We start from the raw sequence: 24,684 nt of genomic DNA, 5'->3' as shown, positions 1-24,684 counted from the left end.
AGGCGCAGAACGTTGTCACCCTATAACAAGAAATAACTGAACAAAGAACTCCATGGTGGGATCACCACATATTGTTTCAAAGAAAACTGCAGTTTTCAAAATATTGAAAGTGAAAGCTTACCATATGTGCCTTTAGTGATTAAGTTTACATATACTTTTTTTTTCTATTAAAAACCTTAATTTTATATTTATTTTTAAAAGAGTAACAGAGATTTACAGGTCACATGAAGTCTCATAGACTGAGGCATATGATTTAACATATACTTTAATAATTTTCAGTCTGCATAACTGGTTCTTTGCCCACTAATTGTGCTAAAGGGTCCCTTCTTGTTACATTCATTGGTAAAAAAAAAAAAAACAGCAGTAATGGCTACAATACTGCTACACAATAGCTACTACATGAACTTAGATTTTACCTTTGTTTTAACTAGTGTTGTGTAAATGTTGGAATGTAGGGATGAGCTGAACACCCCCCGTTTCGGATTAAACCAGAACATGCGAACAGACAAAAAAATTGTGCGAACATGCGAACACCATTTAAGTCTATGGGACACGAACGTGAAGAATCAAAACTACTAATTTTAAAGGCTTATATGCAAGGTATTACCATAAAAAATGTTTGGGGACCCGGGTACTGGCCCAGGGGACATGTATCAATGCAAAAAAAAGTTTTGCATTGATACATGTTTTTTTCACGTTTTTTCAGCAGCAGCAGCATTGACTTTAACAATGCTTAAAGTGAAAAAATAAAAATGAAATATTCCTTTAAATATCGTGCCTAGGTGGGTCCCCTTAGTCTGCCTGTAAAGTCCCATGTTTATAACAGTACCGCAGCAAAATTACATTTCTAAAAGGATCCCAGCAATATACATAAAAAATCATTGAAAAAATGAGTCCCCCCCCAGTCCATTACCAGGCCTTCGGGTCTGGTATGGATATTAAGGGGCACTCCATGCCAAAATTGAAAAAAAATGAATGGCGTGGGAGTCCCCCCCAAGATCCATACCCCATACCCATTCACATAGGGGGGAGCCGGGATCTGGGGGCCCCCTTGTTAAAGGGGGCTTCCAGATTCCGATAAGCCCCCCACCCGAAGACCCCCACAACCACTGAGCAAGGGTTGTTGTGATGAGGCCCTTGTCCCCATCAACATGGTAACAAGGTGCTTTGGGGGGACCCCAAAGCACCCTCCCCATGTTGAGGGCATGTGGCCTGGTATGGTTCAGAAGGGGGGGTGCTCTCTCGTCCCCCCTTTTCCTGCAGCCTGCCAGGTTGCAAGCTTGGATAAGGGTCTGGTATGGATTTTGAGGGGGACCCCCGCACCATTTTTTTTTTTATTTTGGCACGGGGTTCCCCTTAAAATCCATACAGTTACTCTTGTTGGGCGCAGGAACGGGCCCTGCTATTAAATATTATTTCAAAAATTACAATTACATGCCCCTGTTAAACAGGGGCAGAAACATTGGGCCTTAGGTGTTGGTGGTGCCAGAACACTTTAACCCCTCACAGTTACTCTTGTTGGGCGCAGGTACTGGGCCCTGCTATTAAATATTATTTCAAAAATTGCAATTACATGCCCCTGATAAACAGGGGCAGAAACATTGGGCCTTAGGTGTTGGTGGTGCCAGAACACTGTAACCCCTTACAGTTACTCTTGTTGGGCGCAGGAACGGGCCCTGCTGTTAAATAATATTTCAAAAATTGTAATTACATGCCCCTGTTAAACAGGGGCAGAAAAACTGGGCCTTGGGTGGTGGTGGTGCCCTAAACCAAAAATATTGTTTGAAGTTAGCATCATCATGATTGAGGAGGAATAGGATAGGCAACAAAGGCAGTCTTCAAGGGATCCCAGATCCATAGCAAATTCAATCAGTTACATCAGCATCGGGTGCTTGATAGCTGCTGATCCAGGACTGATTCATTTTTATAAACGTGAGCCTATCAACGGAGTCTCTGGACAGGCGCACTGTTTGATCCATTACAAACCCTCCAGCAGCACTGAATGTGCATTCAGAAAGCATGCTGGATGCAGGACAGGCCAGTAGCTCAAGTGCATTTTGAGCAAGTTCTGGCCATCCGCAAGACCCAGAAACCCAGTGGATGCTCTGTTGGAAAGGTCTCCAAGTCTGCTCTTGCCACTAGATATTCCTGCACCATGTAATGCAGATGCTGGCGATGGTTGCTGGAACCTATCAGACCTTGGAGCTGAGGACTGACTGAACAAAGCCTCAGAAACACGTTGTCCAGCACCAGGAAATGGTAACCTCCCAGGGTCTAGAAATGCGTTACAAGGCCTCCTGAAGATGTTTCATCCCCTGCTCCCTCTGCGAAGGCAGGATGAGTTCTGCAACCTTACCCTTGTAACGTGGATCAAGAAGGATTGCCAGCCAGTAATGATTCCTCTCCTTGATACTACAAATCCCAGGGTCCTTTCACAGGCTTTGCAGAATCAGGGAGGCCATGCAGCATAAGTTTGCAGTGGCATCTGATTCTGAGTCCTCTAGGTCACTAAGGATCAAATTATTCGTAACTACCTCCTCCCAGCCACGTACAGCACCATGGGTTTCTGGGGACTGAAAAACCATCCCTTGAAAACTGCTGCGTGTTATCCTCGACATCCATGCTGACACAATCCTCCTCCTCCTCCTCTTCTTCCTGTGTAATTTGGCGGACCCGCAGGAATGCTATCTGGATAAAGGGGGCCTTGAGAGGAAAGGAAGTCCTCCTCTTCCTCCCGCTGTTCTGCCTCAAATGTCCTGTCCATGATACCAGGAAGCGTGGGCTCCAGCAGGAAGACTAGAGGGACAGTGTCACTGACGCATGCATTGTCGCTGCTCACCATTCTTGTGGCCTCCTCAAATGGTGACAGGACAGTGCATGCATCCTTGATCAATAGCCACTAGTGTGGCGAAAAAAAGCCAAGCTCCCCTGACCCTGTCCTGGTGCCATACTCGCACAGGTATTCATTGATGGCCCTCTGCTGTGTGTGCAGCTGCTGCAGCATTGCCAACGTTGAGTTCCAGCTGGTGGACATGTCACAAATGAGGTGGATGGTGGGCAGGTTGCATTCCCTTTGAATGTCAGCCAGCCGAGCACTGGCACTGTATGACCGGCGGAAATGAGCACACACTTTTCTGGCCTGCCTCAGGAGATCTTGTAATCCTGGGTACCTGGTCAAGAAACGCTGCACCACCAAATTCAGGACGTGTGCCAAACATGGAACATGGGTCAAGTGTCCCTGTCGGAGGACAGAGAGAAGGTTGGTGCCATTGTTGCATACAACCATTCCTGGCTGAAGCTGGCATGGTGTCAACCACCTCTGAGACTGCCCCTGCAGAGCTGACAGAATCTCTGCCCCAGTGATGCTCCTGTCCCCTATGCAGACCAACTCAAGCACCGCTTGGCATCTTTTTGCCTGACTGCTTGCGTAGCCCCTTGAGCGCTTAGGGAGCACTGCTGGTTCAGATGACAATTCTGCAGAAGTGGCCATAGAGGAAGACGAAGAGGAGGGAGGGGAGCATACAGATGTTGTGGCAGAATCACCACTAGCTTTTTGGAGGCCTGGTGGCGGAACAAGCTCCAACACTGAACCCTGTCCTGCATCCTTCCCAGCTGCCAGCAGAGTTACCCAATGCGCTGTGAAGGAAAGGTAATATGAACCTTACTGCTGACCGCCCTGTCCAACGAGGCCAAAACATTGCCTTTCACTTGGCGGTAGAGAGCCGGAATGGCCTTACGTGAAAAGAAATGGCGTTTTGGAACCTACCACTGTATAGCACATTCCACAAATTCACGAAAGGGATATGAGTCTACCAGCAGTTACAGTGCTAGCAATTTAGACGCTGAGCATGTGGATGGCTGGGACCGAATTTATTTTTTCGGTTAAGCAACTGGGGTAGGAAAATTTGCCTGCTGAATTCAACTGGTGGTGTACTGCTAGCAGATTGGATGCAAGTACTTGTGACACCTATTGCTATACCTTCATTCCTCTCAGTGCAGGCTTTTGAGAAGACTGGAGGTAAAGTAGGGTTTGAGATCCCAGATGAGGAGCAAGGAGTCCGCCTTTTTCTATCATGTGGGTCATTCAGGTGCTGCTGCCATGGACTCATATGTCTGGTCAAGCATGTAGTGCTCAAGCGACTGCTGTTCTGACCACGCTTGATCCGCTTCAGACATAAGTTGCAAATAGCAACGGTGCGATCTGCTGCACACGTGTCGAAAAAGGCCCATACCAAGGAACTTCTAGAAGCCAGCGGGTAGTCCGAAATACCCTGCACCTGCGGAGCTCTGCAGTGTGATGCAATAGGGTGGCTACCCTTAAGCTGCCCCCTGGAGGACATCCTGCCTCATTGGAGTTGTGCCTCCTCCTCCTCCTCACTTTCCTCCTCTCTTCTTTCAGGCACCCAAGTACAGTCAGTGACCTCATCATCCCCTCTCTCCTCGTAACTGGAGCAAACTTGGCAGTATGCTGCAGCTTGGGGAATATGACTGCCAGTTTCTTGTCCTTCTGTGGCACCCCTTCTCTCTAGGCTCACGTTACTCCCTTCCTCAACCTGGAAACCAACATCAGAGTCTTCAAATCCCCCAGCAGCATGTAACCGACACTGTGGTTGAATAATTCTGGGGACTTCTCCATGCATGATGGTAGGGCTACTTAAGGAGTAACTGTGGACAAGGAGCCGGTGGAATAGGCCGCTTTGGCAGCTGCGTTGGAAGGCAAACTACTATGAGCCTGGGTGACAGAGGATGAGGAGGATGAGGACGGCTTCGTTATCCACTCCACCAACTGTTTTGCATGTTGTGGCTTAATAACACGGCCAGCAGCAGAAAAAAAAGGACAAGCGTGCTCCATGGCCATCTGCAGAGGATGCACCATGTCCACAACCACCACTGTTGACTGTAGACACAGAGGCTGCTTGCCCTCTTTTAGTGGCCTCTGAGCGTCTGCCTCTCCTTGGTGGCCTTTCTGGACATGATGGGGATTGTTTCTTTTCACAGCACACTACACTGTATTATATACTGTGTACACCACCTGCACTGTATTAGAAACTGTAACAATTATGCTCAGCTTTAGTTCATGACCAGCTGGAAAGACAGTTTTTGTCCTAATAGGCCTGCCTACAAAAATAAATACATAAATAAGCGTGCATACTAAAGTCTAAATCCCAGGTATTACTAGTCAAAAACAGACAGGAACTGATATATTATAGGACATTTTTTATGTTGGTGTGATTGTAGTAAAGAATAAAAGAAACGTAATATAATATTCATACATTTTTCATGTTGTGGTCATTAAGTGTTTCTCTGATCCAAAAATAGAAGAAAATGCAGTCTTTGGGATCCTGAGGAACTTACTGTCATAATGCAGATAATAGTGCGGGTGAATGAAAAATAATTTATTTTAAACAAACTATGTTTAAAAAATAGAATTATGGCAATGGATTTTAAAGCGTTTAGATGTTCCTTTTTATTTTTTTAGATAAAACGTCAACCTGCCACTAGGATTGTTTCTGCATGGAGTTTGTCTGTCCTTCCTATGTTTGCATAGTTTCCTGCAGGATCTCTGATATACTCACATACTCCAAATACATTCTTGTAGGTGAATTGACCAAACTGGCCCTAGTATACAGAAATGGACTTATGGTGGAACTCAATAATAACTTTCAGGATACACAAATCAGAGTAAACTCAGAAAAAAAAACTCTGAAATGGAAATGCTGCACTCCTTCTTAGGTTGTTTATAGAAACTGCTAACATTCCTGCCCATTGTCCAAATGATGGAAAATGTACAATAATGAAATCATAAGGAAGCATTCACTTTCATAGCTTCACCCAACTCTTGTTACATAGGATACCATAAAATTTGCACCCAAATCTGAACCAAGGTGTTCAGTATATCTGAGGTCAGGGCTCCGTTCAGGCCACACAACTTCCTTCACACCAAACTCATCAAACCATGCCTTTATTGAGCTTGCATTGTGCACAGAGGAACAGTCATGCTGGAACAGAAAAGGGCTTTCCCTAATTGTTACCACAAAGTTGGAAATGCACAATTGTCTTAAATATTTTTGTAAGCTGAGGCATTAACAATACATTTCATTGGAAACACCTGAACCCAATATTTAGGGGGTTCTCCACATACTTTGACCATATTGTAAATAATGTGTCCTGGAGAGCAGAAACGATCCTTTACAAAATAACTATAAAGGAGGGGGGTCATTTATAAACCTTTCAATGAACGCAGATGGCACCCCAAGCCCTAAACCTGACAACTAAGACTGAGAATAACTAATTCCAAATTGCATCCTTTGTAAGTAACTCAAATCTATGCAAAAATGCTGACATCATCAGAAAAAAGGTAGAGCTACAGAAAAAAAACCATCAGAAGATCTCCAAGAGGAAGCTTTCTCCAGACATAAGATATCCTTAGAGCTGATGTCTTCTACTGTCTTGCATCTCTATTTAAAGCTTCCGTTGACATTTAATTTTTCCCTTTAGGGTTATAGTTTCATAGCCCTCTATTTTGAGAGTCAAGTCCACCAAAAGAAATTCCTCCTACCATACACAAATTACAATTCTGTGAATTACCTAAATACCAAGCACACATGCTGCTCCTGTCAATCACCTTCCTCTCCTATACCTTACATAAGAACACATATACACATCTACACCATGGCAGTCTCTCTTGTGACTGTAGTCAGCTAATAATAGCATGTCCTTGTGAACGAAGCAGTTTAAATTTACTCCAGAGTTCCTAGTCATCTAAATCTAATTTTAAACCCAAAACATTATCCATGTTTCACCATAGTTAACAGACAGCCTTGCTCATCTCTATAAAGTAAGGAGGCTAACAAATGAAATGTAAAGTAGTCAGTCACCCTGGTTCATTGTTAAACAGGAAACAAGTAAACCTTTGAAAAGTATTTCTGCAATCCTGGTGTTCAAGGTAAAGTTTAGGTAACTCCATTATTTTCACTGTCTATCATTTGTTTCCCATTTTACTTGTATGTTGTATACAGGGAAACTGTTAATCCACACTTTTACTAGAAGTTTTCTAAGGCTACATTCACTTAACCGTCGGCGCCTTCGGTCATTTTTCTTGTTCAAACAGTTTTATTGAGGATGCATACATAATCAACAAGGAGTTAGCCAAGACATTAATTAGCATGAACAATCTTCACACAGGGAAGGATTAGAAGTCTAATATAATGAGCAAGGAAAAATAATAGCACAGATATGGGTACTAACAACATTATAACTGCGTCCTATAGTTTGCTGAAGATGAACTTCTGTTAGATAAGTACGCTGTCAATACTGTATAGCAGTGAGAACAAATTTACAGTATTGTGTTTCCCCAACATGAGTCTAGTCAAGGCCAACTGTCATAAGACCAGGGGCAAGATAAGCTAAAGGTAAAATAGAGGGAGGATGCAGAGGGGGGTGGAAAGGGGATCCTGTGACAATGAGAGAAAAATAGCTCCAAAGATCAGAAAGAAAAAACTTATCAACCCAAGGCTGCCAAATTTTTGTATATTGATGGACTTGGTCCTGTAAAGTGGCTTCAATTTTGGCATGCACCACCAATTGCATAAGCCTGTGTTTAGTAGCTAGGGTACACAGGGCAGGTGTTCTCCAGGATCTAGTTATTGTCTGTTGGCTATGGTGCTTCGGTAGTTTTTAACACTTTTGCATGTTTGTACAAATGTTTTTCACAAGTTTCAGGCTTGAGCGTTTTTGTTTTAGCCAGTGGAAAGCTAGTTATTAGGAGGAGACAGTTAATATGCACATTCTTTGGGCACTCCTGAAAAGATTTTGGGGCCAAAAATGCATTATCATGCACCAAAGAAGCGTCTGTACTTCTTCTGAGCATTGAGTGAAAGATCAACGCTAGATGTAAAGGAGCACAATAGAACATAGAAATCTCATTGCTGAGTGTTGACAAGATTTTTGAAATGTGCTTCACATTGCTCAGGTGTGAATGGGAGCTTAGGCTGGGTATATAGAACCCAAAAGGCTGTAAACTACACAGATAGGCCAATTTTGCTACTTAAAACGAGATGTAAACCCTAACTGAAAGACATTTAGTTTGCTAAAGCGAAGTGTAGCATAAACAATTTCCATATTTGGGCAAAAAATACTTGGTTTTAGCTTTTTTATCCTTTGTTGAATCTCAGTGCTATTGATCTCCTGTGCCCTTTTTAGAGCCCCTTTCTACATGCACTTCAGCAATGGCTGCATGGCATTTCTCAGCCATTTCCTGTTGGTGACAACAATCTCCAGTGGAAGCCAGTGTGACAGGATGACAAATCAGGAGCACACTTGGGAGTAAGAGCATTGATACCCTACTGTATAACAGGAAATTCCCTTCATGGTGGGATCACCAGGTATTATTTTAATGAAAACTACATACTTAAAATAATCAAAAATGCCTTTTGTAATAACATTAATATATTAAAGTTATATATGAGAAATACAAAATTGGACCTTGTTGTCAGAAATTCCGACAGTGTGTGGGCTCCATCACACATTTTCCATCGGATTTTCCAACACACAAAGTTTGAGAGCAGGCTATAAAATTTTCCGACAACAAAATCCGTTGTCAGAAATTCCGATCGTGTGTACACAAATCCGACGCACAAAGTGCCACGCATGCTTAGAATAAATAAAGAGATGAAAGCTATTGGCTACTGCCCCGTTTATAGTCCCGACGTACGTGTTTTACGTCACCGCGTTCAGAATGATCGGATTTTCCGACAACTTTGTGTGACCGTGTGTATGCAAGACAAGTTTGAGCCAACATCCATCGGAAAAAATTCTAGGATTTTGTTGTCGGAATGTCCGATCAATGTCCGACCGTGTGTACGGGGCATAAGAGATTTTGCATGTATAATATGTGACTGATGGCGTAGGAAAAGTCATGGTACTAATGCACATCAATTGTATACAGTCATGTTTTTTTTTATTGTGCAAGCATGTGATATATTTTTCCCTATAAAGGGCTGAAAATTGCAAACATGGAACTTACCACCCCCTAATAAATTGGACCTATACTATAAATCACACCCCTTCAAAAGATAAGTAAGGTAAGTTAAGTTAGCCCACCAAAGCTACAGAGTTTTTTAAAATTATGTCTAAACTTTGGCTGTAAAAGGCATTCTTGAGCTCCAGTCAGCGACTTTGCTTAGACTGTGATGATAACAATGGTCTGTTGCAGGCAGAAGGAACCATTTCCTCAATCTCCACTCCCCCAGGGCTTGTACATTGTAACTTTGCAGCAAGTATATTGGGATATTCGTGAACACAGCCAAGAACTGCACAAACACCAGGATTTACGTGAATATGTGATATCCGAGCCAGCATCTCAGCCCAGGAATTTGATGGTAGGCCTAGATGCCTGAAGAAATATGGCTCTGTCCTTCTGAAGAGAAAATCAGATGAATGCATTGTCAGGGAGAGTACTGTAATCGCTGTGAGAGGTAATAAATACCTGGCAGTGTTATACACATAGGCCTCTTTCACACGGACGATCCGTATGTCCGTTTTTCATCCTTCCGTTTTCGGATGAAAAACGGACATACATTCATCCCTATGGAGCGTCGGATGTCAGCGGTGACATGTCCGCTGACATCCGACCCGCTCCGATCCGAAAAGTGTAACGGAGGAAAAAGCTACTTTTCCATCCGTTTTCGGATCGGATCGGGTGACGACGGACACTACGGTCCGTCATCATCCGATCCCCCCATAGGGGAGAGCGGCGCTCTGACAGGTCCGCCGCTGCACAGCGTGCAGCGATGGACCTGTCATCTTCCTGCTCAGCGGGGATCGGCGGAGCGATCCCCGCTGAGCAAGCGGGTGTTCACGGGGCGGATCATCACTGATCTGCCCCATGTGAAAGAGCCCTTTCACATTATTTAGCATGAAAAATATATCTGCTGCAAAATCCAATTTGGGCTGCTCCCTAATCCCAAGGATTGGTCCACTGTAGCTCTCCATACTTCCAGTGAAGGCATTAGTCACTCAAAGCTTACGTCTAATATAGTAATTGATGTTCTGTACAATGCGTCTAATACAGTAATTGTTGTCAGAAGCACTTTGTGCCAAATGCTCTGCATCTCCATTAACTGAGTAAGTGGTTTATTTTAGACATGGGTGAAATTGTACCCCGCTCGTTTTTCTATTTCTATGGCTTATGGAGAAAAAATTTCTGAAATGTCATTATGACAACCATACCTTGTAATAAAGACATACAGACAAGGCCTACCATGAATATTTTATGCTGGCATTAAATTACTGTACTGTGCATTGCTGCTTATCATTTTCTCATTCCAGTATACGAGGAGAGGCATGAATTATTAATCCCTGGCATGACTGACCTGACTGCAGCTTTAGCTATATGGTGACCCTCCTCACCATCACTATATCAGGGTTACATTACCTTAATATAAAACCAGAATTCACAGCGGTGATATAAACAAACCGAGTAGAATGAAGAACAACCCTTGGTACACATAACTGTCAAATATCTCCTTAGTAATAATAAATGATTTGTTACTGGCCAGGAATGGTTGACCACACGGGTCCAGACCTGAGCTGGAAAGACTGACAGGGGTCCATCGGGTATCACCCATGCCTTTCCTCCTCTAAGATACAAGAGGATTGTGTAGCATGTACTTAAGGCTTCATTCACATTTGCACACCAACCGGTACAACCGTGCAGATGGCCTGTCCAGAAGGCACAGGTGCAGCCAGCCTGTCCAAATCAACACACAGGCCGGCAGGGATCCACACAGGCCGGCTCACATGCTCGTTCCTGCCCAGCTACACACAGGCCAGCTGGCTCCATTCTCTGGATCCCCTCTCCTTATCCAGGATCAGCTCAGCGATCTGGTACCACACTGAGGACGCATCCCCAGACCACAGAGTGACCGATACTGAGATACACCTATGCTTGTTTTTCACAACTGTCATGCTTGTAGCCATTTGACTAATGATACTATTATTAAACCATTTTATTAAACATATTGCACTTAGTAGGTGCTCCTTTTTGTTCTTTTGATGGTACCAGTAGGGCAGAGGACTGTGTCAGTAGTTTTTTTATTATTATTATTTTATTATTTATAATTTTTTTACAATTTTACTTTTTATTATTTTTTTACAATTATTTTTGGAGCCACGTTGGGGAGCTTTGGTGAAATATCAGGGCTCTAAACTTTTGGCTCGGGCAGCATGGGGTCTCACTTTTGGCTTGGGCAGCATGGGGAATCTGCATTGCACAGGGTTATTGGGGTGTGCCCAGGCATATTTGGCACATGCCTATGAACAAAAACCTCATGTACATTAAGCATTTACCCCATGTACGTCAAACCTGGTGTTTTCGGATGCCCAGGAGGCACAGGGTAGCGTCCAGCCCCATTGCCCGCAGCCTGTCAAAATCTATGATGACCAAAATGACCAGCTCTTGAATAGTAGTCGTAGTCAGTGCAATATGAGTTCAGCGACATATTCTTAGATAGCATATATCATGAATTCATGGGCAGTAAAACATCACTGACACACCATCACCAAAAGCTGCATTGGGTGGACTTCACTGGCAGGATCAACAGGTATTTGTGAGACTTTGAAGGGAAATGAAAAGAAAACAGTAAGTGCAGATGCATTTATGATTAAGTGTTGCAGCACTTTTTTTTTTTAATGGGAGGACATAGTTCTTTTTTGATACAAAAGTATAGAAACACAGTTTGCTAACTTTACTAAGGCAGGCCATACATGGGTCGAATTTTGAAGGAATTTTTCTTTTGAAAATCTAATCTTAGAATTTTCGGTCGTATTTCGCACCATTAGTGGGCTGCAGCAACAGCCGATTTTCGTGTGGGCATCGAATTTGAGTAATCGGACATGTTGGAATTTTTTTTTAAAAACTAACGCTTTTCTAATCAGTGATAGGAGAATCGTGCAAGAAATGTAGTCGAAAAAGAAATGCACATGTGCAAGAAATGAGAATTCCTGGAAAGAAAAGATGATTCCCAGCCACGAAAATTCTTTTCTGTAGCAACATGAGGTGAAATTGAAGGCTTGGTTGGCCGAATTTTGAAATCAATGGTGGCACCATCGGATCACAAAACGCACAAATTTTCTGATTTTCAAAAGAAAATTCTTTCGAAATTCGACCATGTATGGCCAGGAGTTGATTTAAAAAGCAGCACTATGGCCCTAAAGCTGCTTTAAAACAAAAAAGATTTTGGGAATCTGTTTTATTTTTTTTTGTCAACGCCACGGATCTAAATTGCAGGGGGCGGAGGCAGGCTTTTTGATTGTGTGACTGCTGTGATCGGCTGTCACAGTAGTCACATAAAACATAAAATATAACATAAAAGCACATACAGGTTGGACTTGATGAACTTGTGTCTTTTTTCAACCTCACCAACTATGTAACTATGATTAGAAGCTTCCAATCGCATACATTGGGAGCTGCCCCTGACAGCATGCGATGAGCATGTTTTCAGCACAGATAAGCTGTTCTCTGTTGACATATACAGTATTTGCAGTGGTTCAGCATTAAAGCCCATTCGCCCAGCCACTACATATTAACGTACGGCCAGTGGTTAATTGCTTTGTGTTTTCAACAAATAATGGAATCGAATGTTTGTCAGATTTTTAAAACTGTCACTTGAATGGCCACCTTAAGAGATATCTAGTGCTTGATTCAGCCTGCTGGCATCTACCCAACATCTGGAGATTTTTTCTGGTTGGACTGACCCTTTAGGTACTTTGGCATACAATTTAGGAGTACTGGTCCTTTAATCTAAATGGCACTTAAAGCCTACAAGGGGTTCTGACCGCTGTAATCTCTGTTGTGGGGTTGAGCCTGGGGACACTGATTATCTGGGATCACAGACACAATACAAATGACCTCTCGCTGATCTCATGGACTGAGGTCACCAAGCCGTTTACCCGCTGCCCGAGCCAAATCCCCTCCGGTATTAGCTCCAGTGACACTATTTTTCCTGGGAAACGAAACAGCTCAAAGCAGAACTACTATAGGACATATAAAGGAACCAATTACAGGGGCTTATTAAAGAATCCAAACATCCAAATTATTTCACTTTTCCAATCTTTCCTATAAGTCCAATTTACTCCATTATCAACTATATTTAGCTCGCCTAAAGGAGGACTTAAAGTGATTGTAAAGGCTTGTTTTTTAAATAACAAACATGTCATACTTACTTCCACCGTGCAGTTTGTTTTGCATAGTGGTCCCGATCATGCTCTTCTGGGGTCCCCCGGCAGCGCTATCAGCTCCTGCCGCATCAGATAACCCCCTAGGAGAAGCGCTCTACCGGGGGGTTACCTTGCGGACGCGCTCCCGAGTCCAGCATTTGCGTCCATAGACACAGAATGCAGGACTCGGCCACGCCCCACAGCGCCTGCATCATTGGATTTGATTGACAGCACAGGACCCAATGGCTGTGCTGCTATCAATCTATCCAATCAAGATCAGAGAACCCCGGACAGAGAGTACAGCACGTCTCCTCCGAGGGAACGAAGGGCTGAGGTGAGTAAAACGGGGGTGCTGGGGAGCCAGTCACTGTCAGAAGTTTTTTCACCTTAATGCATAGGATGCATTAAGGTGAAAAAACACAAGGGTTTACAACCCCTTTAAGGCTGATACACATGGGGCAAATATCTACCAGTATCAGTAGGTTCAACAGTGTGTACAGCCTGTCCAACAGAAGCTTGCCTAACGTCCGGCTTCTGTCAAATAAGCATGCTGGAAAACCTGCATCCGATCAGCCAATGGCTGCGAGCACTGACCGGTGTGTTCTGGTGGAGGGGCCGTCCCCCTGTTAGAACACAATAGCTTAGCGGAGAGATTGCTGTACTAACATTGCATAGTTAGTACAGCGAGCTCCTCCACCATACACAGGGTTAAATTTTCTCTTCTTTAACCAGCGGGCTAAACAGGAGCAAATTTATTGATTACCCTATTCATGCTAACAGGAATCTTCACTGCTGACTTTTGTATTTAGGCAGCCGCGGCAACTAGGGGTACCTGAATGCAGTGGCACTGCCAAACAGTTACTGCATCTGAAAGGATGATACATCTGATAAGATGGAGTCACTGTTTGGCTGATGCTTTTCTTTGCAGGGCCACCCACGGCTCATAGTTTCATATGGTTCAGCAGAAATGGGGCAGAATTGGAGTTGTCTATGGGGACCTAAAGCGGAGTTCTGCCCCCCCCTTCAAAAAATCAAAAGTCAGCAGCTACACATACTGTAGCTGCTGACTTTTAATATTAGGACACTTACCTGTCCTGGAATGCAGCGATGTCGGCACCCCAGCCGTTGTTTCCATGGGCTCTAGAGTGCTGCTGCCACCATTCTTGGTAAGGGAAACTGGCAATGAAGCCTTTCGGCTTCACAGCCAGTTCCCTACAGCGCATGCACGAATCTTGCTGCGCTTTCGGCAGTAGGGGAAGGAGGAAGGGCCAAACTTCCGAGTGATGTCACCGCAGCGAGATCTCTCGGAACTGGGAACGGGTACCTGTCAAAAACAGGTACCCCCCCCCCCCCTCCCTTCAGTGTGAAAGGGGTCTAATTAATATGTTCTAAATAAGCCATGGTGCAGCAAGTATAGTGTAGATACCTGTGGCCAGGATCTCAGGTGTTCTAATCAGTGGTAGTCATTGAGCCTACACAACTCTGTGGGGCTGTCTGCAGATATAAGCATGTATCCGCTAGTATTAACATGTATCCACACATCCACCAGTTACCTGTGTTTAGGGACAAATGTCCGACCCTGGACACAGACACATCCAAGGTCAAATATCTGTTCCTAACTGCAGGTAACCACTGGAACACCTGGGATCCCGGCTGCAGGTATCTGCAAGATACTTGCTGCACCATGGCAGATTTTGGACATGTTAATGACACCTAGCTCATCCCTACTCTATCACTAGCTTGAGTTTGTCTAAAGCCAGCCAGTCTAGAATGAAAACTGAAAATAAATAAGCTGCAAACCAAAGATGGCCATTATAAAAATACTGTATATAGACCACAAGTCCCCAAATGTTCCCTCCGACGTTCTTGGAAAATATCCTGTCACCAGAATATTAATTTCAATAAACATCTTCCCATAGGATTATTTGTGCAACAAACATATTTTATGCATGGGATTTACCTTTAAAGTGGCTTTAAAGGCCTCCTCCCCTCCAAATACTTGCCTGAGCCCAATCTCGATCCAGTGCTGTGCCTGAGAGCAACGGCACAGCTGTCTCTCTGTCTCCTCACAAGACTCAGACCCCATAAACACTGTTAGATTCTCAGGCAGATTTTTGTCCTCAGATTCACCCAAGACATATAATATGAGGTAAAACCTTAAAGCGGAGTTCCACACAAAAATGGAACTTCCGCTTTTCGGAACCCTCCCCCCCTCCGGTGTCACATTTGGCACCTTTCAGGGGGGAGGGGGGTGCAGATACCTGTCTAAGACAGGTATTTGCACCCACTTCCGGCATAGACTCCCACGGGAGTCTACGCCTCTTCCCGTCCCCACCGCGCTGTCTGCTGGGAACACACAGCTCCCAGGAGAGAGCGGGGACCACTTGGGACGCGCAGCGCAACTCGCGCATGCGCAGTAGGGAACCGGGAAGTGAAGCCGCAATGCTTCACTTCCTGATTCCCTCAGCTAGGATGGCGGCGGCAGCTGCCGAGAATCGAACGGGTTCTCGGCGTCCCCTGCCGACATCGCTGGACCCTGGGACAGGTAAGTGGCCATGTATTAAAAGTCAGCAGCTGCAGTATTTGTAGCTGCTGGCTTTTAATATTTTTTTTTTTTGGCGGTGTGGGTGAACCCCCGCTTTAAGCATTTCAATTTGTATGCAGTGAGGCAGGCCCTTGCACTACATGGTTTTGGTAAATCTGAAGACAAAAATCTTCAGACAATCTAATAGTGTGTATGGGGTTTAAGAGGCAGCAGCCATTGGCTCCTGCTGCTGTCAATCAAATCTAGTAAGGAGAGAGCAGAGGGTGGGAAGGTGCTATCTGTGTCTATAGAAGCACACAGCCTGATTCTGGAATGAGTAAGCACGTCTGTCCCTAGAGAAATCGGCTTGCTATGGGGGCAGACACAGAAGCAGAGGAGCATATAGCGTCGGCGGGGGGACCCCAGAAGAAAAGGTTTGAGGCCACTCTGTCCAAAACCATTGCACAGAGGAGGTATGACATTTGTTATTTTAATTTTTGTAATTTAATTTTAGCAACACTTTAAAAACTCCCTTATTTACCTGTAAAATCCTCTGACTGCCATTGCAGCATGACACACTCATGTTGCCTGAAGCAGACTAATGACATCATCTCACCCTAGGCATAATCACTTAAAGAGAGCCCTAGAACATCTCTGTAATAATAAGACCCTTTTAAAGAAATAATAATTTTGCTGTTTATTTTGACATGTCAGGCATGTATTCCTGCAGACCTATACAGGCTTTTCTGGTATATATGAGATGATTTTTGGCAATATTCTATTGAAAGTCAGATGTTAATTGCTTATCATTTGACAGGTCACTGTGCAATCCACCTTCAGTTATCAACAGCTGCCATCAAAACATCTGCAATGACCTGCCATTCTGCAAACAACTTCCCAACAGCACCAAGCACCTTTTGTCCATCCTTCAAAGCAGTGGTCTCAAAACTGTGGCAAGCAGGCCGGATGCAGCCCTTTGACTTTATCTGGCCCTTGGGTTACTATTTCTCCCACTGACACCAATGTTGAGGCACCATTCCCTCCACTGACACCAACAGTGTCAGAAGGTCTTACCTCTTACACCAATAATGGGGCACTATTCTTTCCATCAACACCAACAATGAGGCATAATTTCTCCTACAGATAAAAACAGTTGGGCACTATTTATGCCACTGACACCAAAGATGGGGCACTATTGTTCGACTAATACCAATGATGGGACACTATTCCTCCTCCTTTTGACCACAGGCACTATGTAGTTTATTTACAGGCAGTCCCCAAGTTACATACAGTGCCTTGAAAAAGTATTCATACCCCTTGAAATTTTCCACATTTTGTCATGTTACAACTAAAAACGTAAATGTGTTTTATTGTGATTTTATGTTATAGACCAACACAAAGTGGCACATAATTGTGAAGTGGAAGGAAAATGATAAATGGTTTTCAACATTTTTTTTTAGAAATAAATATGTGAAAAGTGTGGTGTGAATTTGTATTCAGCCCCCTTTACTCTGATACCCCTAACTAAAATCTAGTGAAACCAATTGCCTTCAGAAGTCACCTAATTAGTAAATAGAGTCCACCTGTGTGTGATTTAATCTCAGTATATAAAAATATAATTATGTGAAAAGTGTGGTGTGCATTTGTATTCAGCCCCCCTGTGTCAATGCTTTGTAGAACCTCCTTTCACTGCAATTACAGCTGCAAGTCTTTTTGGGGATGTCTCTACCAGCTTTGCACACGTAGAGAGTGACATTTTTGCCCATTCTTTTTTGCAAAATAGCTCAAGCTCTGTCAGATTGGATGGAGAGCGTCTGTGAGCAGCAATTCTCAAGTCTTGCCACAGATTCTCAACTGGATTTAGGTCTGGACTTTGACTGGACCATTCTAACACATGGATATGCTTTGATCTAAACCATTCCATTGTAGCTCTGGATGTATGTTTAGGGTCATTGTCCTGCTGGAAGGTGAACCTCTGCCCCAGTCTCAAGTATTTTGCAGACTCTAAAGCCGCATACACACGAGCGGAATATCCGACAGAAAAAGTCAAACGGAAGCTTTTCATCGTCTATTCCGATCGTGTGTGTGTGCCTCATCTGACTTTTTTTTTTTTCGAAAATTCTGATGGACCTAGAAATAGAACATGTTCTAAATATTTCCGACGGAACCAATTCCTATTGGGAAAACCGCTCGTCTGTATGCTGTTCCCTTGCTCTGAAGCAAGTACGAGACGAAAGCTATTGGCTACTGGCTATTAAACTTCCTTTTTCTAGTCCCGTTGTCGTGCTGTACATCACCGCGTTCTGCATGGTTGGACTTTGGTCGGACTTTGGGTTGGTCATGTGTAGGCAAGACCGCTTGAATGGAATTCCGTCGGAGTTCCGTCAGAGAAACCTTCAGAGTTTATTCCGACGGCGGTTATCTTCTAAGATTGCCCTGTATTTGGCTCCATCCATCTTCCCATCAACTCTGACCAGCTTCCCTGTCCCTGCTGAAGAAAAACATCCCCACAAGATGATGCTGCCACCATCATGTTTCACGGTGGGAATGGTGTGTTCAGGGTGATGTGCAGTGTTAGTTTTCCGCCACACATAGCGTTTAATTTTTAGGCCAAAAAGTTCAATTTTAGTCTCATCTGACCAGGGCACCTTCTTATCCCCCACATGGCTTATCGCAAACTGCAAACGGACTTCTTATGGCTTTCTTTCAACAATGGCTTTTTTCTTGCCACTCTTCCATAAAGGCCAGATTTGTGGAGTGCACAACTAATAGTTGTTCTGTGGACAGATTCTCCCACCTGAGCTGTGGATCTCTGCAGCTCCTCCAGAGTTACCATGGGCCTCTTGGTAGCTTCTCTGATGAATGCTCTCCCTGCCCAGCCTGTCAGTTTAGGTGGACGGCCATGTCTTGGTAGGTTTGCAGTTGTGCCATACTCTTTCAATTTTCAGATGATGGATTGAACAGTGCTCTGTGAGATGTTCAAAGCTTGGGATATTTTTTTATAACCTAACCCTGCTTTAAACTTCTCCACAACTTTACCCCTGATCTGTCTGGTGTGTTCCTTGGCTTTCATGATGCTGTTTATTCACTAAGGTTCTCTAACAAACCTCTGAGGGCTTCACAGAACAACTGTATTTATACTGAGATTAAATCACACACAGGTGGACTCTATTTACTAATTAGGTGACTTCTGAAGGCAATTGGTTTCACTAGATTTTAGTTAGGAGTATCAGAGTAAAGGGGGCTGAATACAAATGCACACGACACTTTTCACATATTTATTTCTAAAAAAAAATGTTGAAAACCATTTATCATTTTCCTTCCACTTCACAATTTTGTGCCACTTTGTGTAGGTCTATCACATAAAATCCCAATAAAATACATTTACATTTCTGGTTGCTGGTGTTCCCAATGTTTCCCACATTCATATCCATGGGGGGGGGAGTTGGCGTTACTTTGACGAATTATTGAGCACCAGCCACTGTTTATCACCAATCTCTGTTTCCCCGACAACCAAAAATGTTCAAAATCCAATTGCCACAGGGACAGAAAGTGAAGTGAAATCTTCAGAACAGGGACACAGACAGCAAAACAAACATTACAGGGGTGTTAACTCTTCCCTATGCTATCCAAAAAACATAAAAATAATTTTTTGGCTGGAGTTGCACTTAGAAAATGTTCCTGTTTCAACTTACATACAAAGTCAACTTAAAGTGGAGTTCCACTCAAAAGCAGAACTTCCGCTTATCTGTCTCCTCCCCCTCTGGTGCCACATTTGGTATCTTTCAAAGGGGAGGGGGGAACAGATACCTGTTTTTGACAGGTACCAGTTCCCACTTCCAGAGATGGTGCCACCACGGCGTGCCAATTAGAACACGCAGCTCGCTTCGCCAATGCGCAGTATGGAACCAGCTGTGAAGCCAAAAGGCTTCACTGCCGGTTTCCTTTACAAAGAATGGCGGTGGCTGCACCTGAAAGCCGATCAGAAGATCGGCTGGGGTGCCAACTTCGCAGGCTCCCTGGACAGGTAAGTGTTCATATATTAAAAGTCACCAGCTACAGTATTTGTAGCTGCTGAGATTTAATTTTTTGTGGTTGGCTGGACCTCCTCTTTAAAGACCAAACCTACAGAATCTTGTTTGTAACCCGGGGACTCTGTACTTCCACTGACCACCAAGACTGCAACATTTCCTACTCCTACACTGATGCTGGGGTATTTTCTATTCCCATTGCCCACCTAAAAATTGAAGGACAGCAAACTGGTCCTTTATTTCGAAAGTTTGGATACACTTGCCATTGAGTATGACATAATTCAAGACCCTGTACAAATATAAAGCAACCCAAAGTAGGTAGAAGATAACATTCTTTTTGCTACTGTGCCTTGCAAAACTAGCCAGAAATGCAGAGATACATTTTAGAAAAGTCTTCATTGGAACAGACAAAAGAGAACCACAAAAATAATAAGCCACAAGACACCAGTAACACAGCTTGGTGCAACTGTCCCCATTAAATCCTTGTTATAATCAGTAGTGTTGGGCAAGAATGGCCTAAAGAAGCTAAACTGCAATCCCAGAGGCTGCTATGTGATGTATGCATGGAAGCATGTGTTCTCCCAGACTGCAGGAGCTGACGTTGCAAATAGCAGACAAGTCAGGCCTACAGCTACAGATTCTTCCGCCTATGCTTCAGCACTGGTCTTTGTCACTGGCTGCTGCTATGGAATAATGTCATGGACATTCTGTCACACTACAGGAAGTGGTAGATAATCCCATCCCCTGCCAGCTGGCTACAATGCCTAACTAAATTCTAAAACATTAGAATATCTCTAAGATTATACACAATATACAGTAGTTACACCATGTAATAATAATATATACTAATACATTTTAATGACTTGTAATATAATAAATGTACGTAGACATGCCATTTTTTTACTCATTTTAAAAGGTATAATAAATTATTAGATATGATTACATTCCCACATCAGAGGATATATGATATAAATACCATAAAGTGTGATGATTTAAGTAGAAAATTAAGCAAAAAGAAACAAAATTCTGTCTACAGCATGCACTGATATCACAAAACACATTTCACTATTGATAGTTAATGGATTTGTCCCCTTCACGGGACAGCTGGCAATAATGGGTGTTCATACATATGTATGTGGGCGAGTGTGAGGGAGGGGTCTGTTATTGTTGCTGGTTGTGGCTCATCGATTGTCTGATAAAGGGCAGAGTCCGGCTACCAAAGCACAACAATGGGTAAGTGATGTCAGACAAGCATTTCATACACCTGCAGAGTGACAGGACCTAGACACTCCTTTTGTGACAAGCAATCTGTTTCGGGCCTTCGTCTGCACACCCCTGGTAGATACAAGATATCTGTAAACCTTTTTGGGCAAAGTGCAGCTAGCCCTATAATTGTTGAAGAACTAAAAACCTTAGCAGGATAGCATGCTGGGACTTTTAGTTCCTTGACGTTTGGAGAAATGCTTTTCTTCCAAATCTGAAAGCAAGCAACACAGGACAAGGCAGCACCAATAAGCAGAGATGTTATAACATAACCAGCAAAGACAAGGGGTCTATTTCAAGGAGGACCACGCTAGATATCCAAGAAGACAAGAGAGCCACTACAGGGGCCTAGAAAAACAAAATGAACACTATGAGGGTGCAGGAAAAAATATCACCAGTGTGCTACAGAAATGGTCCCAGAGAGAGGAGAGTCTACGTCTAGGTAGACCATTAGAAGGGTCAAGGAAGTATGTCACTTATCAACTACAGAGAAAGTCCCAAAGACAAGGGAATCTACTTCTAAGAAGACCATTATAAAGGTCAGGGAACAATATCCATTGTCCCTAGAGAGGTTGGCTACTTCAAAAAGTTTGCTTTGGGGCTCTGAAGCCTTGGTGCACTAACTGTAGGTTGGGAACCCAAGTTGCAGTCAGTTAAAAAGGTCATGATAGAGTTTAAGGTCTGTATCCAATATGTAGTGGTAGAAGTCACCTGTAAGGGTCTGCTCTGGTCTTCTAAAGGGGTTTGTGCCTTGTAGGCTCTGGCAGAGGTCTAGGAATCACCCCCTATCAAACATAGTGGAGGTCCTCTATTGGTGCCTAGCGTTAACATGATAAACATCTTTGGCAGGGATCTTACCCCAGGTGAAAGTGGTATAGGATCTCCACAGGAGTTTTCATCCTGGAGGCAATGGTAAATCTCCTCTACTAGGTTCTGTCCACTGCAATCATTTTCAATAACCCTTTTACTGGAGTCTGTCTCTATAAGAAGGAAGCTGTGATCCTCTATAAATATCTGCCTTCAAGAGATGTTGGATGAGGTCTACAGGAGTTTGCTCACCAGAAGGTGGGTTAATGGTCCTCTAGAGGAGTCTTGTCTCCAGGACAGTAGAGAAGAGTAGAGGACCTATACCATCTCCCCCAAGATGAAAACTCCTGTAGGGGTCCTATACCACTTTCACCTGGGGCGAGATCCCTTCCAAAGATGTTTACCATCTTCTCTTAATGCCAGGCCCAAATAGAAGACCTCCACCATTTTCTGATAGATGGTGATTCCTAGACCTCTGCCAGAGCCTACAAGGTGCCAACAGGAGTCTGTCCCAGGTGGAGACAGTAGTGGTCCTTTACAGGAGTCTACTCCCAAGTGGAGGTAGGGGTTGTCTTCTACAGCAGTCTGCCGGTGGAGGTAGTAGTGGTGCTTTATAGAGTCTGCCCCAGGTGAAAGCAGTAGTAGTTCCTATTTTAGAGAGTCTGCCCACAGGTGAAGGTGGAAGTGGTCATTTATAGAAGTCTGCTCCCAGGTGGAGGTAGTAGTGGTCCTTTACAGAAGTCTGCCCCCAGGTGTAGGTGGTAGTGGTCATTTATAGGAGTCTGCTCCCAGGTGGAGGTAGTAGTGGTCCTTTACAGCAGTGGTTCTCAACCTCAGTCCTCAAGTACCCCCAACAGGCCATGTTTGCAGGTTTTCCTTTATCTTGCACAGGTGCTTTTAATCAGAGTCAATGGCTTGGTATTTTGGACAGCTATTTTATCTAAGAGAAATTCCCAAAACATGGCCTGTTGGGGGTACTTGAGGACTGAGGTTGAGAACCACTGCTCTACAGGAGTCTGGAGGTAGTATTAGTCCTTTACAGGAGTCTGCCCCCAGGTGGAGATGGTGGTGGTCATTTATTGGAGTCTGCCCCCAGGTCGAGATAGTAGTTGTCCTTTACAGGAGTCTGCCCCTAGGTGGAGGTAGTAGTGGTCCTTTACAAGAATTTGCCCCTAGGTAAAGGTATTAGTGATCCTTTACAGTAGTCTGCCCCCAGGTGGGGGTAGTGGTGGTCCTTTACAGGAGTCTGGCCCCGGCTGGAGGTAGTAGTGGTTATTTTTAGGAGTCTGCCCCCAGGGGGAGGTAGTAGTGGTCCTTTACAGGAGTCTGCCCCTAGGTGGAGGTAGTAGTGGTCCTTTAGAGGAGTCTGCCCCCAGATGTAGGTAGTAGTGGTCCTTTACAGGAATCTGCCCCTAGGTGGCGGAAGTAGTAGTCATTTAGAGGAGTCTGCCCCCAGGTGGAGGTAGTAGTGGTCCTTTACACAAATCTGTCCCTAGGTGGAGGTAGTAGTGGTCCTTTACAGGAGTCTACCCCCAGGTGGAGGTAGTAGTGGTACTTTAAATGAGTCTGCCTCTAGGTGGAGGTAGTAGTGGTCCTTTACAGGAGCCTGCCCCCAGGTGGAGGCAGTAGTGGTTCTTTACATGAATCTGCACCTAGGTGGAGATAGTAGCGGTCCTTTCCATGAGTCTGCCTCTAGGTGGAGGTTGTAGTGGTCCTTTACAGGAGTCTGCCCCCAGTTGGAGGTAGTAGTGGTTCTTTACATGAATCTGCCCCTAGGTGGAGGTAGTAGTGGTCCTTTCCATGAGTCTGCCCCTAGGTGGAGGTAGTAGTGGTCCTTTACAGGAGTCTGCCCCTAGGTAAAGGTAGCAATGGTCCTCTACAGAACTCTGTCTCCTGAAGGAGATGCTGTGCCCTGCAGCAATGGGAAATATTCTAGGAATTTCTCCATCACTACTACCCATGCCTTCTAACACCTTCACAAGCACGGAGCCCCCATTACCACCACCCCAGCCCCTGACACTGACCTCCTTGAGTTGCTCCAGTTCCTGCTTCAGAGTGTCATACTCTGCCTCCAGTTCATCATATTGCTGCTTCAAGGAGAGCTTCTCTTCCAGCACCACCAGCCCATACTCTGCAGCCTGGATCTTCTCCTGGGTGGTCTCGCTTAGTTCCTTGGTCAGCCTCTCAATCTCAGCCTTGTAATCCTCCACGGTCTGCGGTATCTCCTCAGCAGCCATAGTCCCTTGTGCTGGGAGTGAGACTGGAGGGACAGATGGGTGGGGAGGGGAGACACACAGAGGAAGGGGGGATGAGCAGGGATGAGGTGGGAGGCTGCTGGATGGGTACCAGCGGAGGATCACTCACAGCTCTGCAGCATCATGGCATGTAGAGGCAGCAAGCCTGCTCTTCCCATCTCCTGGGCCCCTTCCACCTGCCCCGGGTGCCCCCTCCTTCCTTCCGCCTGGACCACTCTACCACCGCTATTCTGCTTATTCATAGAGGGGAGACTGAGGAGGAGGCAGCGCCATCCCTTCACGGCGGCGTCACTGCAGTGTGAACTTTCCACCCGCTCCCCCCCCACCGGATCACAAGTGATGCAGTCTGCCAGCAGCGGGCACCGACTACACTGGACCGGGCAAGGCACATGTCAGGGCATGGGGGGACTGGACCTAGGAGAGAGGAAGGGATGACAGCTGGGCATCAGGGTGACAGGTGGGAGTGTCTGTCATGGAGATAACAATGCAAATCATACAAATATCAATAAAATGTGACTTTGTTTTTATAATACAAGAGGCTCAACCTGTATTCATTGATCTAGCAATGGCCTTTCTGTTCTATCTA

The 24,684-nt window shown here is 44.5% G+C and overlaps 1 protein-coding gene across 8 annotated transcripts in view; it reads right to left on the bottom strand.

Annotated features, from left to right (window-relative positions):
• BICD1 (BICD cargo adaptor 1) overlaps positions 1 to 24,434 on the bottom strand; it is a 423,296-nt gene extending 398,862 nt beyond the window's left edge. For 3 of the 8 annotated variants that reach the window (XM_073621869.1, XM_073621870.1, XM_073621868.1), the window contains exon 1: positions 23,868 to 24,434. In XM_073621869.1, coding sequence (XP_073477970.1) covers positions 23,868 to 24,080 — 213 coding nt within the window. In that variant the 5' untranslated portion in view covers positions 24,081 to 24,434. The remainder of the gene's footprint in view (positions 1 to 23,867) is intronic. The other 5 variants (XM_073621875.1, XM_073621876.1, XM_073621872.1 and 2 more) reach the window with 4 other exon arrangements.
• Positions 24,435 to 24,684: the final 250 nt, after the last annotated feature.

Source organism: Aquarana catesbeiana, linkage group LG03 (genome assembly GCF_042186555.1).
Source record: "Aquarana catesbeiana isolate 2022-GZ linkage group LG03, ASM4218655v1, whole genome shotgun sequence".
NCBI lineage: Eukaryota > Metazoa > Chordata > Amphibia > Anura > Ranidae > Aquarana > Aquarana catesbeiana.
This window is presented reverse-complemented; position numbering and strand designations above follow the sequence as displayed.